The sequence below is a fragment of the Colletotrichum truncatum genome (assembly GCF_014235925.2).
Source record: "Colletotrichum truncatum strain CMES1059 chromosome Unknown Contig_0003, whole genome shotgun sequence".
NCBI classification, from domain to species: Eukaryota; Fungi; Ascomycota; class Sordariomycetes; order Glomerellales; family Glomerellaceae; genus Colletotrichum; species Colletotrichum truncatum.
This window is the reverse complement of record NW_027222400.1, coordinates 6,389,135-6,411,266: the sequence shown is the minus strand read 5'-3', so window position 1 is coordinate 6,411,266 and position 22,132 is coordinate 6,389,135. Positions and strand designations below refer to the sequence as shown.

Here is a 22,132-nt window from a genome sequence, read left to right as displayed (position 1 = left end):
CCACAATCAAACAACCTTCATCTTGAACCCGACCTGCATTGTCCGCGCAGCCACGAACACACCAACCGACCCAAGCATTGCGAAGCCGCAGAAAAGCTGCAGGCCGAGATAACTTCCACCTTACGATGCCACAATGGCACCGGCAATGGGACTGCCAGTCAAGGCTCCAAAAGACTGGAGCGCGTAGGCAGTCCCGGTACGGATGCCGATCTGCCTGATGTCGCAAATCTGGGCGATGAGGGCCGGGGCGAGCGAGATGAACCCGCCCGATGAGAACCCAAAGATGACGAGGAAGACGATGATTGCAGCGTTGCCCTTTCCTGGAATCCACAGGGCAAGGCAGAAGACGGCGCTGATGAAGGTGATGATGATCATCGAGTTGTAGCGGCCCAGCTTATCGGCGACAATGCCCGGGATGATTCGGCCGGGGATGCTGACGGCGTTCATGATGGGGAGCAGGTAAATCACCAGATTCTCATCCATGCCCTGAGCCTTGGCCTGCAAGATGACGAAGTTGAATGGCAGGAACATGCCCCAGTAGAAGAGGAACATGGCGCAGATGGTGACGGCAAACACCGGCTGGCGGAGGCCATCGAGGTACTCCCGGAAGAGGAACGGCCTCGGCCTCGGAGGCAACCGCGACTTCACCGTCAAGCACGCGATGCTAAGCAGAAGCAAGAAGAGAAATGCTACCGCTCTAATAGCCCAGGGGAAGCCGACTTGATCAATCATCTTGGACATCATGATGGGCAGGATGACACCGCCAAGTGAGGATCCCGAGACCATGATTCCCAATGCTGCACCCCGACGGCGGAAGAACCACGATGTCACGGAAGCCATGGAGGCATTGAAAGCGGCGCTCGAGCCGATTGACGAGACGATACTCTGCGCGAGTATGAACTGGTAGTACTTTGTCGACAACGACGTCATCATCAGTCCAAAGACGTATACGACGGTTCCGCCGTATAAAAGGTATCGTGGCCCGTATGAATCGTACAAGCGGCCAAACTATGCCCATGTTAGTAATGATACTTTGGAACAGATGAGGTGGCACGTACCAGAGCACCCATAAAGGTCATTGTCCACACTTGCAGGCTAGTAATCCACGACACCGTCGAGGATGGGTACTCGCGCAACGGACCCTGCAGGAAATACGCCTGGAACACGCCGACGCAGTTGATCAATCCAAAAGTGCAGAACAACGCACACCAGCCGCCGAAGACAGTGAGCCATGCATCTGTCCCCCCGTCTGGGAAGTCGGCGGGGTTCATGCCCGGTGAAGCGGCGGGAGGGGCCGGCGCGGTGGCATCGCTGCCGGTCTTGGCATCCGGTGATTGCGGGCTCCCAGAGGCTTGCATGCCCTTTTCAATGTCGGCTTCCACGACATTGGTGGGTTCTGGGTAGATGTTGGCCTCCGTATCGCGCACCTGGGAGGGGATGCGGTCCAGGGATGTTCGTGTGGAGGTCTCGTATGGTGAGCGGTCCGACTTTTCGGGATCCGTCCTCTCGGGATGCTTCTCCATGATTGTCGATGAGTTTGACGACGTCGAGAGAGTGTCGCTGGCCCCCATGGTTACTTTGCCGTCTAGGTTTTGCGCAGGTAACGTTGACCCTCTTCTCTACTCGAGCGTTTGACGGTTGGTACTCCTCCCCTTTTGTTTTATGTTCGCTTTCCGCTGGCGAGCTCTAGTGAGGGTTCCTTCGTCTCCTTTTGCTGGGGCTTGGTTAAAAAATAAAAATCTCGTTGAAAGGATCCTCGCTACGGGCAATCCTGGTTGATGGCTGGTGGGGCGAACCGTCGTTGTCGTCTTCCCTTAGTGACTAGCTTGGCTGGTCTTGCTGGCTTGCCTTGCTACTCTAGTTGGAGAGCTATGGGAATGGCAGTCGGTTGTGTTTTTATTCCCTGGGACGGCTTACACGATGATGCAAGATGCGGATGCAAATCACGTCCTATCATATGGCGCAGCACGAGCGCGCAGGACAATTAATAAGAGAAAACCCGACCAGATGGCGACCATTGTCAAGTTGACACTGCTGCTCGCGTTTAACTGCCTCTGCGCGGTACCAAATTTTTCTGACCTCGGAGAAAAGAACCATAACGCGGCTGATGCAAGCTACCTCTGACAAACCCATGCTCGGCCTTAATCGCCATGGCCTTCTGGATCGTCGTAATTCTGGATCCCCCCTCCCCATCCGAAATCCTGGGGGGGGAATGGAGGGGTTGGATCCATGCCTCGGGGATTGGCCAGTTGGCACCCTTTTACCAAGTCGGGTAGGGCCCAAGATCCATAACCCAACTGGCCTGGTGACGAATCATCTAGTTGCTAACTAATACAATGGCCGCTGGCGCCTGTTGCGTTCTTTCGCTTCGTTTCCTGACGGGGTGTGCGGGCGGAAGCAGGCTCACGGAAGCGGGTGTCGGGTACTGGGTCACTTTTTCCCCCCTTTTCCCTGTCGAGACTAAAGCAGTCTCCAAGTTAGCAATAGCTCGGTATAGCTTGGCGCCGAGCTTTTCGGCCAGTTGACCGTTCATTGCTACGCAGATTTGACTTGTTATTAACAACCAACCTTCTTGACATCTTGCTACCGTAGTTAACAACGGTACAAAACAAGTTGCGACGCATGAAAGGATAGACTGTAAACACACAAAATGTATTTGATAAGTCTTTCGATGACCCTGTCGCTGCGCACATCAAGGCATAGAGGCTTTGATGCCAGGAATCCGGCTCCTCGGCCGAGCTGATTGACGACAAAGGTCCCACCGGGGACTCCTGGCCGGTGCTGTCTTCCGCTGCTGGACGATCGGGAGGTCCCTTGCACTCGGCGTTGAGATGAAAACGCGAGTTCCGAGAGGTTGGAAAAGGCAACTCATTGCGTCAACTGTCCAATCAGGATGCTTTCATGTCTCGGAGGGTGTGCTCGGCCTTCGGTTCGGACATAGAAGTTAGCCTGGTCAGATTACGTGAAAACGTCCTAAACTCGACATCAGGCCCTTGTCTTTACGACCACACTGGAGACTATGGGAGCTAAGCTTCATGCCACCACGTGGTGGCAGACGTGTGTCAATGTCAATCAAGCTTGTTTTGCTGGTTCAATTAAGCGTTTGCATCTTCTCCGCTGTCCTGGGTCGGAGAACGAGCACTTGGATCTCCGAAGACCTTTTCATGACAACGAAAATCCACACGTGGACCGCCCGCTGCTGCTGAGACTGACGCATCTTGTCTAGTATGTCTGGTACGGTCACAACCGACTGTAAATTGGACCATCCCGTTTGCGTCGTTGCTCATAGTGTTGAAGCCTGGCCTGTTTTTTATTACACAGTAAATGTACATTTGTCAGCCCTGCGGCTGTACGGCATGATTGTCATAACAATCTCTCGTTTGTTGCAGCGTACCAACGCCCAGTTCAGATTTTGATCTTGTTTCACCTCACAAATTCCTTCAGATCCTTCGCATCTTCAAAGTTGACCTTTCCATCTCGACTGACATTGGCGACGTGGATCGCGGAGGGAGGTTGCTCAACTGACACGGGCTTTGCCTCGATTTTGGGCTTTGTGGTCAGTTCAACGGCTTCAGGGACAACGCCCGCCGGCGCATCGGCAATCTCGTTGACCTCGTTCGTGGTCAGTGAATCGGCAACTCTAACACCCCTGCTGGACATCAAGATAGTAGTAGGCCCACGGAACTGGAGGAAAAGGCGGTCGCCCCAGATGGTGCGTCGCAGCGATGTGCGAAGGGTAAAAAGCCACTGGGAAATATTCTTATACGTGCTCGTTTCGCGCATCGCTTTGAGGAATTTGATTTCGGGGAGAAGACCAGTGATGCTAGGGATTTGGAAGCGGAGGATGTTGGACTTGAGGCGGAAGGGGAGAGGGGGGTTTCGCGAAACAGAGTAGGCGACCACATGCGACGGGTGGGCGACAAACTCCTCGCCCTCTGCGAGGTTGAGTTCATAGATCTGGCCCGGAGACGACAGTGCAGCCAAACCACGGCCGGTAAGGTGAGTGTTTCCCCAATGGGCCAGTGAGAGACCACGGCTTATGCGTGGGGAAACGGAGAGCGTATGGCCAGTCCATGCAAGTAGCGCGTTGCGCTGGGTAACCATGTAGTCAGTCGTGCCATCGAGGTGTAGAACCGTGAAGGTGGTAGTGGGAGACTTGGTCGAGATGAGTGCTGTCAACGGTGTCGAAGATGAAATACGCTGGTACAGAAAAGGAACGCCGAGGAAGGCTCGTGTGAAGGGAGAGAGGATCGAAAGCGTAGATTGGGCCTGGGTTCCACGTTAGCCTAATTTGGCGTTGCTATAAGCTCATGATATCTCACGTTCTCAGCCTTGCCCGCGACGGCGACCAAAGTGCCTCGTCTCGTATAAAGTTGTTGCGAGGGCGAGAGTGTGACAGAGAGAAGCGAGTACGGCGAACCAAGGACTTCAAAGCGAGCGTCTAGAGAGAGCATGTTAGCATTGGCCGGACAAGAAACTCTTTGACAGGTAGTCCATACCTGCTGCGTCCCTTTGGCCGCTGCCTCGAGCTCCAAAAATATCCCCGCCAACCCGCGGAGCTTCAGTCGTCGGCACTGCGCTGATCTGAATGCTCCTGCACTGCCGGCAGACATAAGGAGACAGTTGGGCCACAGGTCGCGCACTGCGTGCCGTCCTCAATAGGGACAATTGAGCGCGCATGGCGGACATCGTGGGAAGTTGGATGACGTCGTTCGTAAGATCGTGGCCTTCCAAGCTCCGGCAGCTTTCGCAGGCGCCTTGATCTGGAATTGAAAGATTGACGGCAAAAAATCGGAGCTTGACCGGAGAGACGAATGGCCGTTTTCCGGAGGTACGTACTGTGGTGTACTGTTCGGAATCATTATGTAACATTCTTTGCCTTACCTAAGCTGAGCATAAAGCTCGGACTTTTTATGCAAACAGTACACTGCTCCCGTAAGTCACGTGGTGTTCATGCCAAATGCGGGTACTTCCCCCCTAGTTCATCACTCATTAGCGCCGTTACTCCACCAACCAGCTATGACGCGCCCCTGTTGACAAGGTCTCAGACCGTATCTTGTGCATATTCCTTGCACAACATTCCACAACCTTAGGCTAACGCCTATGAAAACGTCAAATCTCTTCCTCATCAAACCAATTTCCCCAGGTCGCGTCCCTTTGGAACCGACGACACGCCTCTCCTTCTCCATATCTCCTACTTGTCAGGGCTGCTGCTATCTCCTGTCGTGTCAATTCTTGGACTGGCCCACGATGTCGGTTCGGGTGGTCGCGCGGATTCGCCCTCTCCTTGAGAAGGAGCTGGATAAGGACACCATTGTCCGGGCGGACAGCACCGAGGAGGGAAAGCATGCCACGCTTGTGAAGATCCCGAGCCCCAAGAACGAGACTGAGGAGTTCTCCTTCGCCTTCAACAGTGTTTACGACCAATCGACGACGCAGGAGGAACTCTTCACCGCCGAGGGTACGCGAATCACGCCGGTATCGATGTCCCCCTTTTACATTGGCTGACAATTCCAGTTGCCCCCCATTTGAAGGCGCTCTTCCAGGGCCTCGATGTCACTATATTCGCATATGGAGTCACAGGAACTGGCAAGACGCACACCATGCGAGGCGGGCTTAAGCTGGCAGATAGGGGCGTCATCCCCCGCCTACTCAGTGGTGTCTACCGACGCGGCAAGAAGATTGCAAAAGACACGGGTGGTGAGACGACGGTGGATGTTGCTCTGTCCTACTACGAGATTTACAACGACAAGGTCTTTGATTTGTTCGAGCCTCCCGAGAAGCGTAGTGCATCTGGTCTCCCTCTCCGAGAGAAGGATGGCAAGACCATGGTGGTGGGTCTTTCAGAACGCGCCTGCGAAGATCTACAGGACTTTTCGAAACTTTACATCGAAGCCAACAACAACCGCGTCACTGCCGCCACAAAGCTGAACGCACACAGTAGTCGAAGCCACGCTATCCTAAGGGTCAAGGTGACCCAAACGACTGGGGACACCATCCGCGAGAGCACCGCGTCTGCCATCGATCTGGCAGGCTCCGAAGACAACCGCCGGACGGACAACGGCAAGGAACGGCTGATTGAATCTGCCGCCATCAATAAGAGCTTGTTTGTCTTGTCTCAGTGCATCGATGCCATTTCTCGTGGAGACAAGCGTATTCCGTACCGCGAGTCGAAGATGACGCGTATTCTCAGCTTAGGCCAAAACAATGGCATCACCATCATGATTCTCAATCTTGCACCCATTCGCAGCTACCATCTTGATACCCTGAGCAGTCTGAACGTCAGCTCAAGAGCAAAGCGGATCGAGGTTCGGGAGATCGAGAACGAAGTCGTCTTCAAGCAGGTCCCTCGCACTAACTCTGGCAACTCTGCCCTCACACATCGTCAGCCTCTCCGCCCGCTGGCTAACGTCCATAACATCCACAGTGGCACCATCGCGGCCAAGGAGAAGGAAAAGGAGAAGGATGTGACGCGGCCGGTCAAGGCTTTCAACGTTTTTGCAGACCGCCACAAGCCAACCGCTCCTATCCGCCCGGCTGCCAACACCACCCAACTCCGAAAACCGGCCGTGGTAGTGGACCGCGAACTGGCACCCAAGGTGACGAAGGTCACACGTCCTGCCCAGCCGGCTGAACAGAAACTGTCCATTTCCGCCGAGCAGTTGGAAGCCTTGGTTGAGAAGAAGGTCAGCGAGATTCTTCGGTCGAGGGAGAGCAAGACAGCCGAACCTGCCCCGGCACCTGCTCATCCCGATGTCAACGAGGCTGTGCAACGTCGCTTGGAGGCACTCGAGCGACGCATCGAGAACGAAGAGCGCGAAAGAGACGATACCCGATCAGAGGGCCTGCGTTATCTTTTGGCTGCTAGGCAGGCAAAGGAACGCGGTGACGATGTTGGCGCACTCAAGATGTATGAGCTTGCCCTCCCTTTCTTCCCAGGCCAAGCGAAGCTGCTGGGCAAGATTCAAAAGCTGCGAGCAAAAGTTGGAAACAACGTTGCTGCTGAGTTTGCCACATCCCCAGGAACACGCGACAGACACGAGAAGAAACGCAGAAGGATTTCGCACGAGAGCGATGACGAGTTCGAACAAGCAGAGGCGGATGAAGACATGAGCTTTGTGGATGTTGGCGCAAAGTCGAGAAGCCGAAAGGCCAACTCGACAAAAGTCAACAAGTTGATCTTCCCCGAACCGAGTGGCCCGGCCTCCCCTCGAACGCAGTGTCTTTTAAGCATTGTTAATTCTCGCGACCTGGATCAGATCAAGAGCCTACATGGTTTTGGTTCGAAGAAGGCCCGAGACCTTGTCGACCATCTGGAGGCCATGACTACTGATGACCAGGGTGGCGCCATTGAATCTTTGGCGCAGTTGAGGACTATCCCTGGAATGGGTGGTCGTACTGTTGATCGTGCTTATGACGGTCTCGTCAGTGCTGTTTAAAGCGAATTATATCCAACCATAGAATGGCTCGGTTGGTTATCGGTGCATTGGCATGGTGTTTTTGGAGTTTAGCATACAAGCCGCAATGGCTTCGAAAGACAGGTTGCATTTAGAATGTTGCACTTTTTGGATGCACCCTTCGAATACACATCCAAACCTGGCCCAGTTGGCTATAATATTAATACTCTCTTCTGCGTTCATATTGTGTCATGCAGTGGTAACTGTATCTCTTACCCTTAGCCCTGTCTCTCTCTCTGCCTTGATTGGTAGATGATACGGAATGACTGGTAACTCTCCTGGATTATCATTGATGTCTCGCTTTCCAGGAGTTCAAGCCTGTTAAAACGCATAATCCTTCAAAGCCTCCTATCAAACAAAAGCCCACAATTGAACAATCAGAAATGAGATAGTCTGGAGAAGACTTTCCGTATATTTGATCGATAGAAGACCTGCGCCTGCTCTTTTAGCGTTTTCTGGTAATGTTGGAACATCCTTGGTGACTTTGTCCTTTGTTTTGGCTCCAAGACCTTGGCTCGACAGTTGGCATCTGTAATAGATCTTGTAGCACTAATTTTTTGAACACTTAGGCTTCGGTGTCGATTACGAAGACATTATCATTCTGCCAGTTTAAATGATGAACATTGCAAAGCTTTAAATACTTTGCCACGATTTAGACATGATGTTTCGTTACTTTCTAGGCCGAACTTTAAGTACCAATACTGCTACGGTGCTTGAGTACATCGGGACATCTTGTGTAGCTTGCCACACGAGGAACCCTCCCCAACACCCACGAAGGTCTTTCTAAAAAAGCCATTCAGAATCCAATATGGAAGTAACTTTCAACCTCTAGTATACCCAAAAAGTCTCCAAATCAGACACAATTGCTAACAAGCTTACTTAGTTTCATGTAGTCAAGTTTGTGCATGCTTGGACATATCAGGCACTTTTGATCACCAACAAAAATCAGCCAACTAGGTAGGGTTGAATTAAAGCAAATATCTTGTACTTGGATTAGTTTCAGAGCTACAATTATCAGTAACGATTGAGAGATTCCTCGCAGGCCTGCATGGTCCATTATTCCCTTCGCTTCTCTTCTCCCGACCCTGTACTCCTTCATCATTTCCATTACATTACCATGGATTACACTGAGAACTCCAAGCTCAAACTCCAACAGAGGTACTGTAGTTTGACGTCGTGTTTGCCTGCTCTTACTTCTGAAGGAGCACCAAGTGAACGCTGTATCCCTGTCTGGTCTGCCAAGTCTGGACCGGTGGACCAGCGTACCCGTTCGAAACGGTGGTGATGATCTCAATCAGCTGAGGATTCTGGTCCTCGCCGAGGGGCAGCTCCGCCCACTGGAAGGTCCAATTAATAGCTCCGTCCTCATATATGGAATCAACCAGCTTCAAGAACTGAGGGTTGAACGAGGGCTCAACCGATGCTTTTCCAGAAGGCTCAGTCTTTGGAATCTGAGCGGTGATGAAAAGTTCAGCGTCGCCAGTCAGGAACTTCTGGATTGGCGGCAAGACATCACGGAAGTTGTTTCCGTCCGGCTCTGAACTAGGTACGGAATCGGAACCGAAGCCGGTATACTTGATGTCAATGGTGAACCTCCCCAAGCCAGTCTCGACGAGGACACTCTTGTTGTTAAAGTGCGGTATTGGCAGGTCGATTTGGAACTTTTCTGCAATATCAAAGGACCTCTTCGGCGGAGGATGAAAACCACCGGTGAAGGCTTGGAGAGAGAAGCGAAGGCCGCCGGCAAATGGCTCTTGTTTAAAAAACGGGGTAAACCAGATGCCGGGGAGGGTACCGACGGCCGAGAGGATCAACTGGCGGCTAGGGGTGTCATAGAGGGCAGAGATATCAGAGCCTGGAATCGGAGCAAGAGGTGCCATAATGTCGAGCTTTTGAGGGTAAGCAGATTCAAAAAGATCAAGTGTTGGTGTTGTTGAGTGCTTTGCTGGTAGGCAGGTGAGAGTGATGATAATAACTGAGTTGGCGAGAGAGGAAGCCGATACTTATAGCCGAGGGGTTGGTGAGATGTCTGATTCCGTATCGTGAAATGAGTACATTCAAGAAGAACCAGCTTCTCTCTGCTGGATGGGTGCGAGTCAACCCTTTCGGCCTCTGGTCTGATCTCTTCTCCAGTCACCCAAGTTGCCCTAGGCTTTGACAATGCCAATAAGGATCCAAATGAAGTCTTGGCCTCTTCTGAAGTGGACAATCTGAGCAAAGTTATTGTGGCATGGCTTACAAATGGGGGTCTTCTCAGGCTATTCAGCCAGCCATTTTTACATTTTTTCACATTCTGACATGGTTCCGTAGCATGTCTCTGTTGCTCGAGTTCAGCTGAACTTGAATAGTTGCGTGCTCGTATGATTGAGGCTGCAACATAACCAGTCTTTGCATATGGCATCTGCTGAGGTGGTTATCTCGTAACTAGCTTGGTTCGCAAGCAGCGGAGCGGGTGCTAGGCTGAAGTTTTTGGGTTTGGAACATGGCATATGAGCTGACTCTGAGTAACATCTCACGTTCTTCAAATTGAAGTACTCACTACCTCTTGCTATGGTTCCGCTTCAGCTCCCGTTCTTGGCGTCTAGCGCCACGCGCCACATCCGTACCGAACAGTTTTGCTAAAGGAAAGGACTACATTGACACCTGGCACAAGGCACAATATGAGGACCCAAGACTGCGGTACAGGAATGGACCGAAGCTCAAGGGTTCGAGACAACCACTTCGCCATGTGTCAGTTCGAATGCTCGTTGATAAGGACCCTCCTGATGGAAACCCGCGAGGCACAAGAGAAAAGATCTAGCAACTACCACACATCCAATTGGTTGGGCAAACTAGCAAAATATGGTTCAAACGCACGTTATTGTTCAGCTGCAAATTTCAACACAAAAGGTCGTCGATGACTTGACTTTTAATGCTTAGCTGAACCATTCCCTAGCAGCATGGCTGGCGATGAAGACAATGTAGTGTTTTCTAACTGTCTGTAAATATGGACCACGTGGAATTGCATCCCGAACAGCCATTGCGTTGCTCTAGTTGCCGCATCACTAATACCACGCAAGCGGTGGTTCCGCCAAGATGTAATTGCCGACGGTTCTAGCGCCATTATGTGCAGTGAAGGGTTTGAGCCATGTTCCTGCTGGTTAATTGCTTCTCGTTTAGCTGTGAGACATAGTATATTCTAGCCGTTCCCGAATTCCGCGCGGGCCGCATTCGTTGACCCGCCCAAATAGATTTTAGCCTCGCCAACGTGGCTGGCTGTGCTACTTAGTCATTCAGACTGCGTCCCATCCGAAACTTCAGGGTGTGCACCAGAAACTTTTGAGTATGTGTAAGAAATACCACCCTGTGACCTTGTAATAGTCTTGGTTTTGGCACCTAATGTCTCACGACTAGAAAGTTGACATGTTGGTATGGAAGCTGAAATTGATGAAAACAAAAGCGGCAATGGTACCATCAATGGCGTACATGACACAATTTATCTTTACCTCCTACCCAAATCCTCGAGCTTTGACCGAGCAACTCTTGGGAAACTCTAGTTGACCTGTAGGCAACCCATTTGGAAAAAGGAGGAAGAATACAATACACAAGACACTTTTTTTAAGCCCAGAACTCAAAAACAGCACAGTCTTCGATACCAAAAAAGCTAAGCATGGCACTGTCAATTCACACAGATGCCCATGACGACCAAGAGCTAGTGGCCTGAGAGTTTTAGCTCGTCTGTCGGTGTTGGTATCACAGGATACCCGTGAAGTGGGATAACTGATGGGGAAACTGGTCTGTATTTCTGTCTGTGTCTGTATATGGAAGAAGTTCCAGCAGAAGTGCTGGAGGAAGTGGCTGTTGAACTTATAGCCGTCAGCCGGTCTGCCCGTCACGTGGGCAGCCCGGGTGCCGGCAGGACTGCCGGCGACGGAGCCACTTCAACCCGGAGTTCCGGCTATTCCAACAGTCGGGCTATGTGGTTGTATGATGTAATATGTGTGTTGGCTGTAGATGTATAGCTGGAGCAGTTACTAACTGATATATGCCACTATAAGCCCGTGGATGGTTATCTTAGGTTACGCAGGCAACTTGTCGTGAGATATAGGGAAATTTGATCTGTTCTTTTCCAATGACGAATTGTATCCAGAGATTTGGCAGCTCCGAGAACATCAACGAATACAAATAGAAGGGCCCAATGTAATTACTTGAGGAGAAAGATGAGAAGTGGGGAACTATTGTAGCTAGTGTGACTAGAAATATCGTTACTGCTAGAGTCAGTTTTTGGATAACATCGCGGAGGCTGTTGTGATCTTTGAAGCCTCTGGTGATATCGTTCCATGTTGGACGCCATACAATCGTCGACTCTTTACAAGGTAGCTCTTCTGTCAGCATCTTAAGGTGGCCAAGATCATACTGTATGGCTATCAACTTGGGAATTATCTTTGTCACAATGACAGGACAGTAAAGCTTTTGTTAAGTCCACTACTTCGTTGTTTACACAAGATAGGTACATCTAACGTCTTGCAGAGACTCTATAGATAGTGTCAGTCAAACGGTTCATTTAATCAGTACTTGAAGAGATTTTTGGGATATTCTTTTGGTGATGGATGGGCTACGATGGTTTTGGAGTTAACAGAGTCGTAAAAGGTCGGCCGCTTGAAATGGAAATGGAAAGCTAATGACGGAGGCGGCACCGCTCAGCTAGGTTGTCTACCAACATAGCGCATTCTCTTTGTGATACAATGGTGCACCTTCATCAGAACGCCAAGCCTTTTCAATAAATATCGCAAATCGTCTTTAAATTGCTTCTCGAGCAACAAACGGTGGATGGCGCAAGTCCCACCTATCTCCTACGTTCACGAGATTTTACTTGACCACAAAACTGACCCAAAACTGGAGGTTAAGAGTCAACAGCTACACCACCCTCCCCTCGGCGATTGCCAGGCTGCGTTATTGTCTAATTTGAGCGGAAAACCATCTTGTAATGGGGTTAATATCGTCGCAGTTTCACCCAAATAGGGCGGAAAAGCCCGCTGGCTCAGACCACCTAGATATCCGTGTTACCCGTATGCTGGGTCGTGTTGAACCTTTCCTCGGAGGTGACCCTAATAGACTTTCGTCCAGAAACGCAGCTGAGAACAGCTAAGTCGACCATCCATGCAGTTCATGAGTCGCGGACGTTTATACCTGACTTTCCTGCGACACTGGCAGATCCCAATTGGCATAATATTTCTTGTGTCATGGAAGCCCAGATTGCTGTGTAAAGCTTAAACTCCCGTCATTCAAGCCACTCACAGGCAAATGCCCGAACCTGTGGACTAGTAAGCCTTGCCTAGGGTTGGGACCAAAGCCTAAGATATTACCGTAACCACGCCCCTTTCTGTGGCTTCTTAACAGTTTTCCCCCTGTGCCAAGTATTCTCGGTCCCAGTTTTGGAGGGGATTCTTGCACTTTCACGCCTTTGATTGATCGACATCTGCAAGATTAGCGCCATGGATCGCGAACCAGACGCCCATTCCATGGACAGAGCCTCCACGGTCAGGAGGCGCAGCATTGTTACAATGACCGACAGGCAGACACTTTACATAGATCTGAACCTCACCTCCACAGACATGTTTCCTGCTGTTTTTGCGGATGACAAAACAAGCAGTAATACATACTCACAGGAAAGGGAGGTAAGCATGAACGCGGAACCTATTCAACCAAAAAAAGATGATCTGGTGCCGCTTGAGGTTCCACCACCACCAAAGTACTTGTCTGGTACTAAATTAATTTTGGTGATGGCTTGTGTGACCATCGTCTGCTGGCTCATGTTCTTAGACAGCTCTATTATCGTCACTGTAAGACACGTCCTGGAAGACTGTTTGCTGGAGCCTTATTGACTAACCTCGTCTGAACTGCAGGCGATTCCTGCAATCACTGACGAATTCCACTCTCTTGGTGATATTGGCTGGTATGGAAGCGCATACCATCTTGCAAATGCAGCATTTCAGCCGCTCACTGGCAAGGTTTATCGATACTTTAGCTCAAAGGTATCTCTTACAACATTCTACGTACATGCTGCAGTAACACTGATGGCCGTAGTGGTCTTTTTTTACTTTTTTGATGATATTCGAGCTTGGGTCTTTGATCTGCGGAGCTGCGCCGTCCTCGACGATCTTGATTGTCGGAAGAGTCGTCGCGGGAGTGGGGAGCGCCGGTATCATGAGCGGTGGCCTTACGATCATTGCTGGAAGTGTACCTCTGGAGAAGAGGCCTGGTACGATTTGCCTTTCACGTCAATGAGTTTGCGTCTGATGTACTAACACAAAACCTTTTAGCGCTAACGGGTTTGCTCATTGGCCGTAGGTTATGTCACTCCAACTGTGGAAGTTGAGCTAACAAAGCTGAGCCAGTCGCGAACAGCGGCGGGGTTTTCGGCCCAGTACTTGGTGGCGTAATAACTCAATACAGCACGTGGAGATGGAGTGAGTAACTTCCAATGTGCTGCAAGTTATCAAGAAAGGTCTCGGTGCTAACATCAGACGACCCTGTGCAGCATTCTACATCAACCTTCCCATCGGCGGGCTCGTTTTGCCACTTCTTGTGTGGACAGACATACCCGACCAAGTGCCGAAGCCCAGTCCGATGGCTGTCATTCCGAAGCTACATCATTATCTCGACTTCGTTGGGTTTGTCTTATGCGCCGGAGCTGCCGTGTTGTTGCTTCTGGCTCTGGAACTTGGAGGAAAAGAGGAATTCAGCAGCCCAACGGTTATTGGGATGTTATGCGGGTCCGCCGTGGCTTTAGTCGCTTTTCTGACTTGGAATTATCGAAAAGGTGATGATGCACTCATTCCTCCATCAATGGCCGGAAAGAGACCAGTCTGGTGCGCCGCCTCGACCAACTTCACAATGATTGGTTCCGCTATGATCCAGATATACTTGCTCCCGCTCTATTTCCAGGCTGTTCAAGGCGTAACACCTTCTCAGAGCGGAGTCAATGTTTTGCCCAGCATCCTATCCCAACTAGCAGCTGCATTGGGTGGAGGCATATTGGGTGAGTTGAGCCCCAATCTGTTGCCTCGAACAAGCTTTGGCTAATGCTCCACTCCTCTTTCAGTGGGTAAACTTGGTTACTATCTGCCGTGGGCCGTTGGAGGAACTGCCGTTACCATTATTGCAAGCGGTTTGTTTACAACGCTCACACCAACAACGCCGACTGCGCAGTGGGTTATCTTTCAGCTCCTCACTGGTGCAGGTCGTGGCGTTGTGTTGCAGATCGTAAGTCCCATCCCCAGACTGTTCATAAGTTGCCCCCGTTGCCTCGTACATCACTGCTGACAACAACCAGCCTAGCATTGCTGTACAAGCCAACCTGCCACCGGAACAAATTTCCTATGGCATGTCTTTTGTGACGTTTTCGCAATTCATGGGATCCGCTGTTGCACTGGCTATAGGCAATGCAATCTTTGTTGGGGCGTTGAAGACAGATCTTCCTCGGTTTGCGCCCAATGTCGATCCAGACTTGGTAATCGAGGCTGGAGCAACTGGGTTCCGCAAAGCGGTGGCTGAGGCTGCCCTTCCCGGGGTTTTGATGGCCTACGTGTCGAGCATCAACAAGGAGTTTTACTTGTCATTGGGATTGGCATTAGCATCATTCTGTTTTTCGTGGGGCCTAGGGTGGAAGGACATTCGGCCCCCCAACAAATCCCCGAAACCTGACTCGAGGCCATCTTGAATAAAGATTAAAGTTCAACTTAGGTTGCCAAAAAACAATCTTAATAGCAAATTATTTGTCATGGTATTCTCTTGACCTCGGCTTGATCTATAATCCGCTGCAAAGAAGAGAGACAGCAGACAGAGCAAACAGATGAAGTCGATTTTGAGAGTTACTCATCTCAAAAGTGTGATAACAACGATTCTTCTTAAACCAGCCGCCCGGAATGAACGTTGAAGATGGGACTTCATAACAAGATAATCAGGCTGACGGAACGATGGACATTTGTGACCGCGAGTTCAGTTTTGTGTGTCTGATCTCTGTGAATCAGCTCCAGAACCTAGTGAACTATCTCAAACGCGGAAATAGACACAAAACGAACTTCCCCGGGGCAGAAGCGTAACATATCAACTGTCTGGGAAATCTCAATGTCTTAGCTACACACTTCTACCTCCAAGGCCGACTCTCTTAAACAGCATGCATATTGAGGATTCGCGCAAAGGTAGGTAAACTCATGCATAGTCGCTCGTGGAGAGACTCCGGCTGGTTGGGAATAAACAAGACTGCATTTGGGGTTCCTTGCCTTAATCTCGGGATGTGGGAGCCAACGCGACTGAGGTCTCGCCTATGCGGCTGAATCAAGAGTCTTTCTGGTGCCTTTGGCACGATTCAGCCCTTTTGAACTTCCACCTAAGGGATGTGCAGCAAAGGCCGCGTCGTTGTCGACTGAATTGAATTCTCTAGTTTGCTCTTAGAACCAAATGGCGTTAGGATCGACGGAGGAACATCCTCCGAAGTGGGCCACAGTTTGTGTTCGCCGTTGAGTAGTGTAGAACTACGGCTGTTGTCTGGCAGATTTCGCCCGCTTGTGCATAGTATAACTCAGAGGTGGCTTTTCATTTTCCCCGATTGTTTTATTCACGATTAAGTTTGAAAGAACAAATCAAAAGGCAAAAAGAAGCTAATCACCAGGTGCTGTAATCATCCTCGAGTTAAGCCAACTGTCTTGCTCATTCACGAAATTTTGAAAGGCGGCGCCGACCAGAACCTCACTTGAGTCAAGTTGCGCTTCTCTAAAACCAATTGTAGTATCTGCATCACTGGCGACTCATTCTTCAGAAATAGGCGCTTGATTGCTCCCACGAGGCATGCTGAAACAGATCTGAGAGGTAACTTGCGGGAGATGTTACCTGACCAATGCGCTTGGACAGTCTCGACATGCGTTTAGGGACCAATTGGCCCGCTCTTGAGTCAAGAGACAACGGTGTGCCCGTGGCATTGTGCATACCTAAGAGAAAACGAGCTTGCCTACCGTGTTAAAGTTCGCGCGATCGACGAGTTCGTCTTGTCGTCCCGCAGCTTCGGACTCGAACTTGCCCTAGGACAGAATTTCACCAAATGTTGTTGAATCATTGAAGGGGTGGTGGGCTGTCCCTCGTGCAGAAAGACTCGCGCCTAAGGCGGTAATGTTGAGGTCGATGCGGATGACGAATGGCTTTCCGCTTCAGGGCGACAATGCACACACTGGTGAGCTCGAACACGATACTATCAAGGTTGCTATTGTCCGCCGTTTCCCCTCGTTTTTGCCAAGCCGCACATTCATGGCGTTTCTTGATTCAATCTATTTTACTCACATCGCCAAGAACTCCAGCCATGCTCTCAACCAAAATGTTCTAGCGCGAAAAACAGACACAGCCCCAAGAAAAGAATTCACGTGCCACAGCCGCAGATCGAGGCAGCATGGCCGGGAGAAACCCGCGGGCGCGGGGCCTAGTGCCCGCCGAGCACGTTCGGCGGCTCGTCGGGTGGCTCCAAGAAGCCTGTGCCATCCCAGGTGATATGGCATAGTTGTCACAGCCCACCCAGGTGAGAACTCTAATTTTATTCGCTCAAATTGGTTTAAAAGGTAGTGTAGCAGGGCCTCCATCTCGACTCGTAGTGCTCAAACCTGCCAAGACCTGATGAGGCTTTCCAGATTATCCATCTTGGACAGCCTTCTCCATGGCCGCTGGATTAAGGTGTTGGGCATCTATTTCAACCTCTCGTCGTTTCCAAAGTAGACACTATCGATTTCTTGGCCCTCTAATATGCCTACCAGTTCCCCACTCGGCACTCTGGTCTTGGCAATGTGTTGTTTTTAGAAGACACTCGAAAGCTGTCACGAAATATGTCTGACTGCAATACATTGAACTAAAGGACAATCAACTAATGTAGAACCATCGTTTTGAAAGTGAATGTATGGGCCCTTGAGCGGTTCTTTCAAAAGATCATATGAATTTAGTTTTGTCGTAAAGTATTGAATAGCAATTGGCCAGTCGCCCCATCTTCCGAACCACCCACTAGTGGGCCCCAATTCAAAGAGAGTTCGGAGAGGCATATTGATGTTGCATATTTTGGAAGCCAATCAATGAGCTGCAGAGGCTGTCCAACGTGGCGGTTTATCAATGAGCTGCAGAGGCTGTCCAACGTGGCGGTTACGCCTAGCTGGAAAGCCTTGTCACCCCTTCAACTCTCAACGTTTAGTACTATTCCAGAGTTGTGGTAAAGGCGACGTGTGCCAAGTCAGATCGGCGTCATGGCATGCAAATGAGCGCTGAGTCGACATATCATACATGAGAGGTTTCCTAGAAACCTTAAAATAAGAATTCAACAATGCGCATGATACCTTGGCCCAAAGGGGTAGGGAAGGTTCAACCGACGCATCTCATCTAGATCTGACAAGCAACCCCCGCCCCCGCGCAAGAACCCTGACATGAGTCGAACGCGCGGGTGTCCTTGGCGTGGCTACGGCGCGTCTTGGCAAGGTTAACTATTTTTGAAGCATCTTTCAGTTTTGAGAAGGGCATAGATAGATATAAGCTTGAGCAGTTCTCGCTTAATGTCACTGTACTTGTTCGTCTCCTCTTATCTAGCCGCGCACATACATGAACCATTCCGCAAACATGTTGTTCTCTCAAAGAAGCGCCTGCGACCGTTGCCGAGCACTTAAGAGTCGGTGCTCCAGAGAGTCTGGAGCTGCCAAATGCGAAAGATGCCAAAGACTCCAGATCGATTGTTTCTATAGCCCGCCGCGAAGGATGGGTCGGCCGGCAAAGAAGAGGCTGAATCAGGAAAACACCAACGCGCCGACACAACCATCCGGATATCGTCGGGCTTCGACAATGTCGAACGTAACAGTCCAATCAAGTCATTCCGAAATCCCAACACCTACTAACAACGATGCGAACGACTTTCAATATGGCTTGGACATCATTCAGAGTCACCCTGCAGAGGACACCACTTGGACTGAGAACTTTGAAGATCCACTGCTTGGGCTTTTACATAACAATGACCCGAAGATGGTCTCAACTGAGTGGATGGACCAAGACGCACTGAGGTTTCTGGAACACCAAGACGACGCAATTCTTCCAGACTCCCATGTTATGCCCTTGACGCCACCAACAACGGTTGGCTCTCTCCCCAATGGCTCGGACGATACATGGATGCCAAGTTGCGAGCCACAAAACGATTTCGGACACCCGGAATCTTTCGCATGTGATACCCTTCCCTCTTCACCAGAACCCAAGTCGACCGAGCCTGCGACTCAGCGACTACTTGACCTGCAGTCACGGTTGTTTTCTCGCCACATGACCAAGACACAAGACGTCGACGGCTTGTCGGCTGCCATCAACACAGCCGTCCACTCAACCGAAACTCTGATCGAAATTGTGGAAAGTTTACCGCAACTGAGACCCAGTGTCGAGGGTAGGCGGTCTACTTCACCGCTATCATCGACATGGGGCGCCGGATCCGACCCTGCCGGCTTCAATGTGCCTGCCACCAACTACACAGCAACAGAGTCGCAATTACAGCAGAACCCATACTGCGCGATTACAATTTCTCTCTTTATTACATGTTATTTACTTCTTTTGGACTCGTATGATGAGCTTCTTTCTGCATTGAGAGCACGTTTGCAATGCTCCCGCCAAAGCCAGGGTCCAAGCCCGACCAGCGACATGGGCTTGACACAGCCTTTCTTCAACAGCGCCCCCACGGGGAATCTCAACAAATTCAACCTCGTCAGCTCTTTTGACTTGGATGTCAACTCGGTCGTTTTCCTTCTGTCTCGAATGATGAAGCGATTGAACAAGTCCACGGAGAGCCGCTTTGTGGCTGTTTCAATGGAGAACCCTACAATCCAGAGTATGAAGGTCCAAAACCAAGGTGGATACACCGCCACGCAAGGGGCGGTCAGCTACGACTTCCAGGATGCCGCAAGCCAAGACACTGATGGCTTTTCGGAGCCGTCTCCGGGCGGATCTTTCTCTCCGATGATTATGATGGGCAACTTCGCTCTGGCTGAAGTAAGCCAGAGACACCAAAGAGTGATGGAGTCACTCCGGGTTATTAGGTGGCTTGCAGATGAATTATGACACAGCGTACATCTTTGAAAATCGAATTTTGTTGTATACTAAGACCAGATAAGCATCAGTTGATACCAGCAGTCTTTCGACTGAAATTCAGCATTTTGATTCTGACCGGTTCCCAAGTGACTCGTTAAAAAGTGCACGTTCCGCAGTGCAGTACTTTCCATCTTGCTCATTAACGTCGCACACCCACTTCTCGCACACCCCCACATTTCGCACACCCATAAATCGCTCATGTAGAATTTTACCCTCTTCAACATTCTTTAATATCTTCACCACTTTTACAGCGATTATTATAATTCTTTGAATAGTTACTCTTATACGCTTAATGGGCCAGTATACGGAAACAGAAGTCAATCAAGCTCTCAATGCAGTTGCAAGTGGGCAGAGTGTCCGAAAGGCAGCTCATGATGCTGGAATTCCACCATCAACCCTCCAGTCTCGATTAAAGGGTTCACAGGCAAGAAATGTAGCTTTCTCTAGCTTCCAGAAGCTATCTCCAGCACAGGAAAGTCACTTAGCTGAATGGGTGCGTATCCAGGCGGCGTTAGGGCTGCCGCCAACACATCAACAACTCAAGGAATTTGCCCAGCGAATCCTAGACATCAGAGGCACTACCCAGCCACTTGGGAGAAACTGGATTCAGTTCTTTATTAAGAGAAATCCATCAATCAAGGTTCATAGAGCTAGAGCCATCGATTCTAAGCGTGTCAATGGGGCCTCAACTAATGTAATCAGGCAATGGTTTCAACAACTCGCCCTTCCAGAGATCAAGGCGATCAAACCACATCATCGCTATAACATGGATGAAACTGGTATCCTAGAAGGCAGAGGATCAAATGGCTTAGTACTGGGATCATCAGAAAGCTCATCAATGCGAAAAAAACAGCCTGGGTCTCGGGCTTGGACAACTATGCTTGAGTGTGTCTCTGCAACTGGTCAGGCGCTTCCTCCACTTGTTATTTATCGAGGGAAATCGGTTCAACAACAATGGTTTCCTCTTGATATCCATAAACGTGATATTTACAGTGGTTGGAAGTTCACAGCAACTGAGAATGGCTGGACTTCAGACTCTACAGCTGTGGAATGGCTTGAGAACATCTTTATCCCTCTGACTAAGCCTGATCATCCCTCTGAGCAGAGACTATTGATCCTAGACGGTCATGGCAGTCATGAAACAACAGAATTTATGTATCTCTGTTATAAACACAAGATATATCTCCTTTTCCTACCGCCACATACATCCCACGTTCTCCAACCTCTAGACCAAGCAGTCTTTGGGCCTCTCAAGGCGACCTATCGAAAAGAGCTTGGATACCTCATTCAACACAACGATTCTACAGTTGTAGGCAAACGGAACTTTCTTACCTGCTATGGAAAAGCACGCCAGATGGCATTTTCAAGCAAGAATATCAGAAGCGGCTGGAAAGCAACAGGACTATGGCCCATTTCGATAGCTCGACCGCTCATGAGCCCTCTACTGCTTGAGAATGCTTCCAAGCCCTCAAAGCCAGGCTATTCTACGCCTATGAGGGCCTCTGATGGTGGAAAAGACGAAAACTGGGCATCTGCTACATCCATAGTAGCCTGGTCAACGCCCAAGAAGACAGTTGATCTATATGATCAACTTAGCTTATTCAGCAAGTTGGATAAAGATCAGCAAACGCAGCGACTGTTGTTTCGGAAGGTTCAAAAGGAATTTGATGAAAAGGACTATCAATTGGCTACAGCAGAGAAGAAGATTGCAATGTTGGAAGCAGAAGTTGAGGCTGGAATGGTACGGAAGCGGCGTAAGGTCCAAATGAGCCCAAATTCGAAGTTTGCCAACATTGAGGCAATTCACAAAGCCCAAATTGAGGCTGGCGAAATTGAGGATAGCTCAGATGAATCTAGCGAGCCTGAATTACCTATTAAAACTGGCGATAGTATCACAGTTGCAGGAGACGAATCAGACTTATAGTTATGAAGTTGATGAATACCTCATGATGACCCAATTTATGGGTGTGCGAAATGTGGGGGTGTGCGAGAAGTGGGTGTGCGACGTTATTCAAGAAAGATTTTCGTCAAACGTCGGCGCAAACCATCCCTTATTTGCGTCATCTCATCTCAAGATGACTCGTGGTACATGAAGCCGTCTACCGAACTTTTCCAGTTTGACAGTGCCTATGAATAGTCTTCGTACCTTGGCATTTCCGAAAACGATGGGACGTCGTCTGATCCTACATCATGGTTTCGCTACAGCTCACTGAATCATGCACAAGTGGCGGGATTACCGCCGGAAATAAAAAAATTGTGCTAAGTTTTTACGACACGACCGAAATAAAATTTCAGAATTTTTGTCTAATTGCACAGACACATTTATCAAAGCACACTCAATATCAAGTACGGAGTAGGCCAAGGAACGATTGGAAGCGCTTATTTGATGATAACCGAAATGCCATATCTACCCAAGTTAACCGAAAACTCCATGGTCTGCCGCTCTGTCCAGATGTAGATGCCGAATTTGGTTGCCAGGTCCGCAGCAGTCATATCATACTCAAATTGCGCCTTACCATACAGAGTAATAACAACGTATGATATTTAGTGTC

At 49.9% G+C, this 22,132-nt stretch overlaps 7 protein-coding genes across 7 annotated transcripts; 4 read left to right on the top strand and 3 right to left on the bottom strand.

The window, feature by feature from the left end:
- Window positions 1-120: 120 nt before the first annotated feature.
- Window positions 121-1,571, bottom strand: CTRU02_206668 (monocarboxylate permease-like protein; the record flags this gene model as incomplete). The annotated part of the gene is made up of 2 exons (XM_036732023.1): window positions 121-1,008; window positions 1,059-1,571. 2 exons carry the CDS (start codon window positions 1,569-1,571, stop codon window positions 121-123), a joined length of 1,401 nt encoding a protein of 466 aa, XP_036576254.1.
- A 1,852-nt stretch (window positions 1,572-3,423) lies between these two features.
- CTRU02_206667 (Altered inheritance of mitochondria protein 24, mitochondrial) lies at window positions 3,424-4,689 on the bottom strand (the record flags this gene model as incomplete). Its single annotated transcript, XM_036732022.1, has 3 exons — window positions 3,424-4,269; window positions 4,323-4,441; window positions 4,500-4,689. 3 exons carry the CDS (start codon window positions 4,687-4,689, stop codon window positions 3,424-3,426), a joined length of 1,155 nt encoding a protein of 384 aa, XP_036576253.1.
- Window positions 4,690-5,103: 414 nt separating this feature from the next.
- On the top strand, window positions 5,104-7,439 carry CTRU02_206666 (kinesin family protein; the record flags this gene model as incomplete). The annotated part of the gene is made up of 2 exons (XM_036732021.1): window positions 5,104-5,461; window positions 5,518-7,439. 2 exons carry the CDS (start codon window positions 5,104-5,106, stop codon window positions 7,437-7,439), a joined length of 2,280 nt encoding a protein of 759 aa, XP_036576252.1.
- A 1,208-nt stretch (window positions 7,440-8,647) lies between these two features.
- CTRU02_206665 (uncharacterized protein) lies at window positions 8,648-9,337 on the bottom strand (the record flags this gene model as incomplete). Its single annotated transcript, XM_036732020.1, has 1 exon — window positions 8,648-9,337. The coding sequence occupies one exon, from the start codon at window positions 9,335-9,337 to the stop codon at window positions 8,648-8,650; it is 690 nt and encodes a 229-aa protein (XP_036576251.1).
- A 3,594-nt stretch (window positions 9,338-12,931) lies between these two features.
- CTRU02_206664 (MFS multidrug transporter) lies at window positions 12,932-15,159 on the top strand (the record flags this gene model as incomplete). The annotated part of the gene is made up of 8 exons (XM_036732019.1): window positions 12,932-13,279; window positions 13,343-13,471; window positions 13,524-13,698; window positions 13,760-13,783; window positions 13,835-13,906; window positions 13,978-14,478; window positions 14,542-14,702; window positions 14,773-15,159. The coding sequence occupies 8 exons, from the start codon at window positions 12,932-12,934 to the stop codon at window positions 15,157-15,159; spliced, it is 1,797 nt and encodes a 598-aa protein (XP_036576250.1).
- A 2,921-nt stretch (window positions 15,160-18,080) lies between these two features.
- On the top strand, window positions 18,081-19,550 carry CTRU02_206663 (uncharacterized protein; the record flags this gene model as incomplete). The annotated part of the gene is made up of 1 exon (XM_036732018.1): window positions 18,081-19,550. The coding sequence occupies one exon, from the start codon at window positions 18,081-18,083 to the stop codon at window positions 19,548-19,550; it is 1,470 nt and encodes a 489-aa protein (XP_036576249.1).
- Window positions 19,551-20,346: 796 nt separating this feature from the next.
- Window positions 20,347-21,504, top strand: CTRU02_206662 (transposase; the record flags this gene model as incomplete). The annotated part of the gene is made up of 1 exon (XM_036732017.2): window positions 20,347-21,504. The coding sequence occupies one exon, from the start codon at window positions 20,347-20,349 to the stop codon at window positions 21,502-21,504; it is 1,158 nt and encodes a 385-aa protein (XP_036576248.2).
- Window positions 21,505-22,132: the final 628 nt, after the last annotated feature.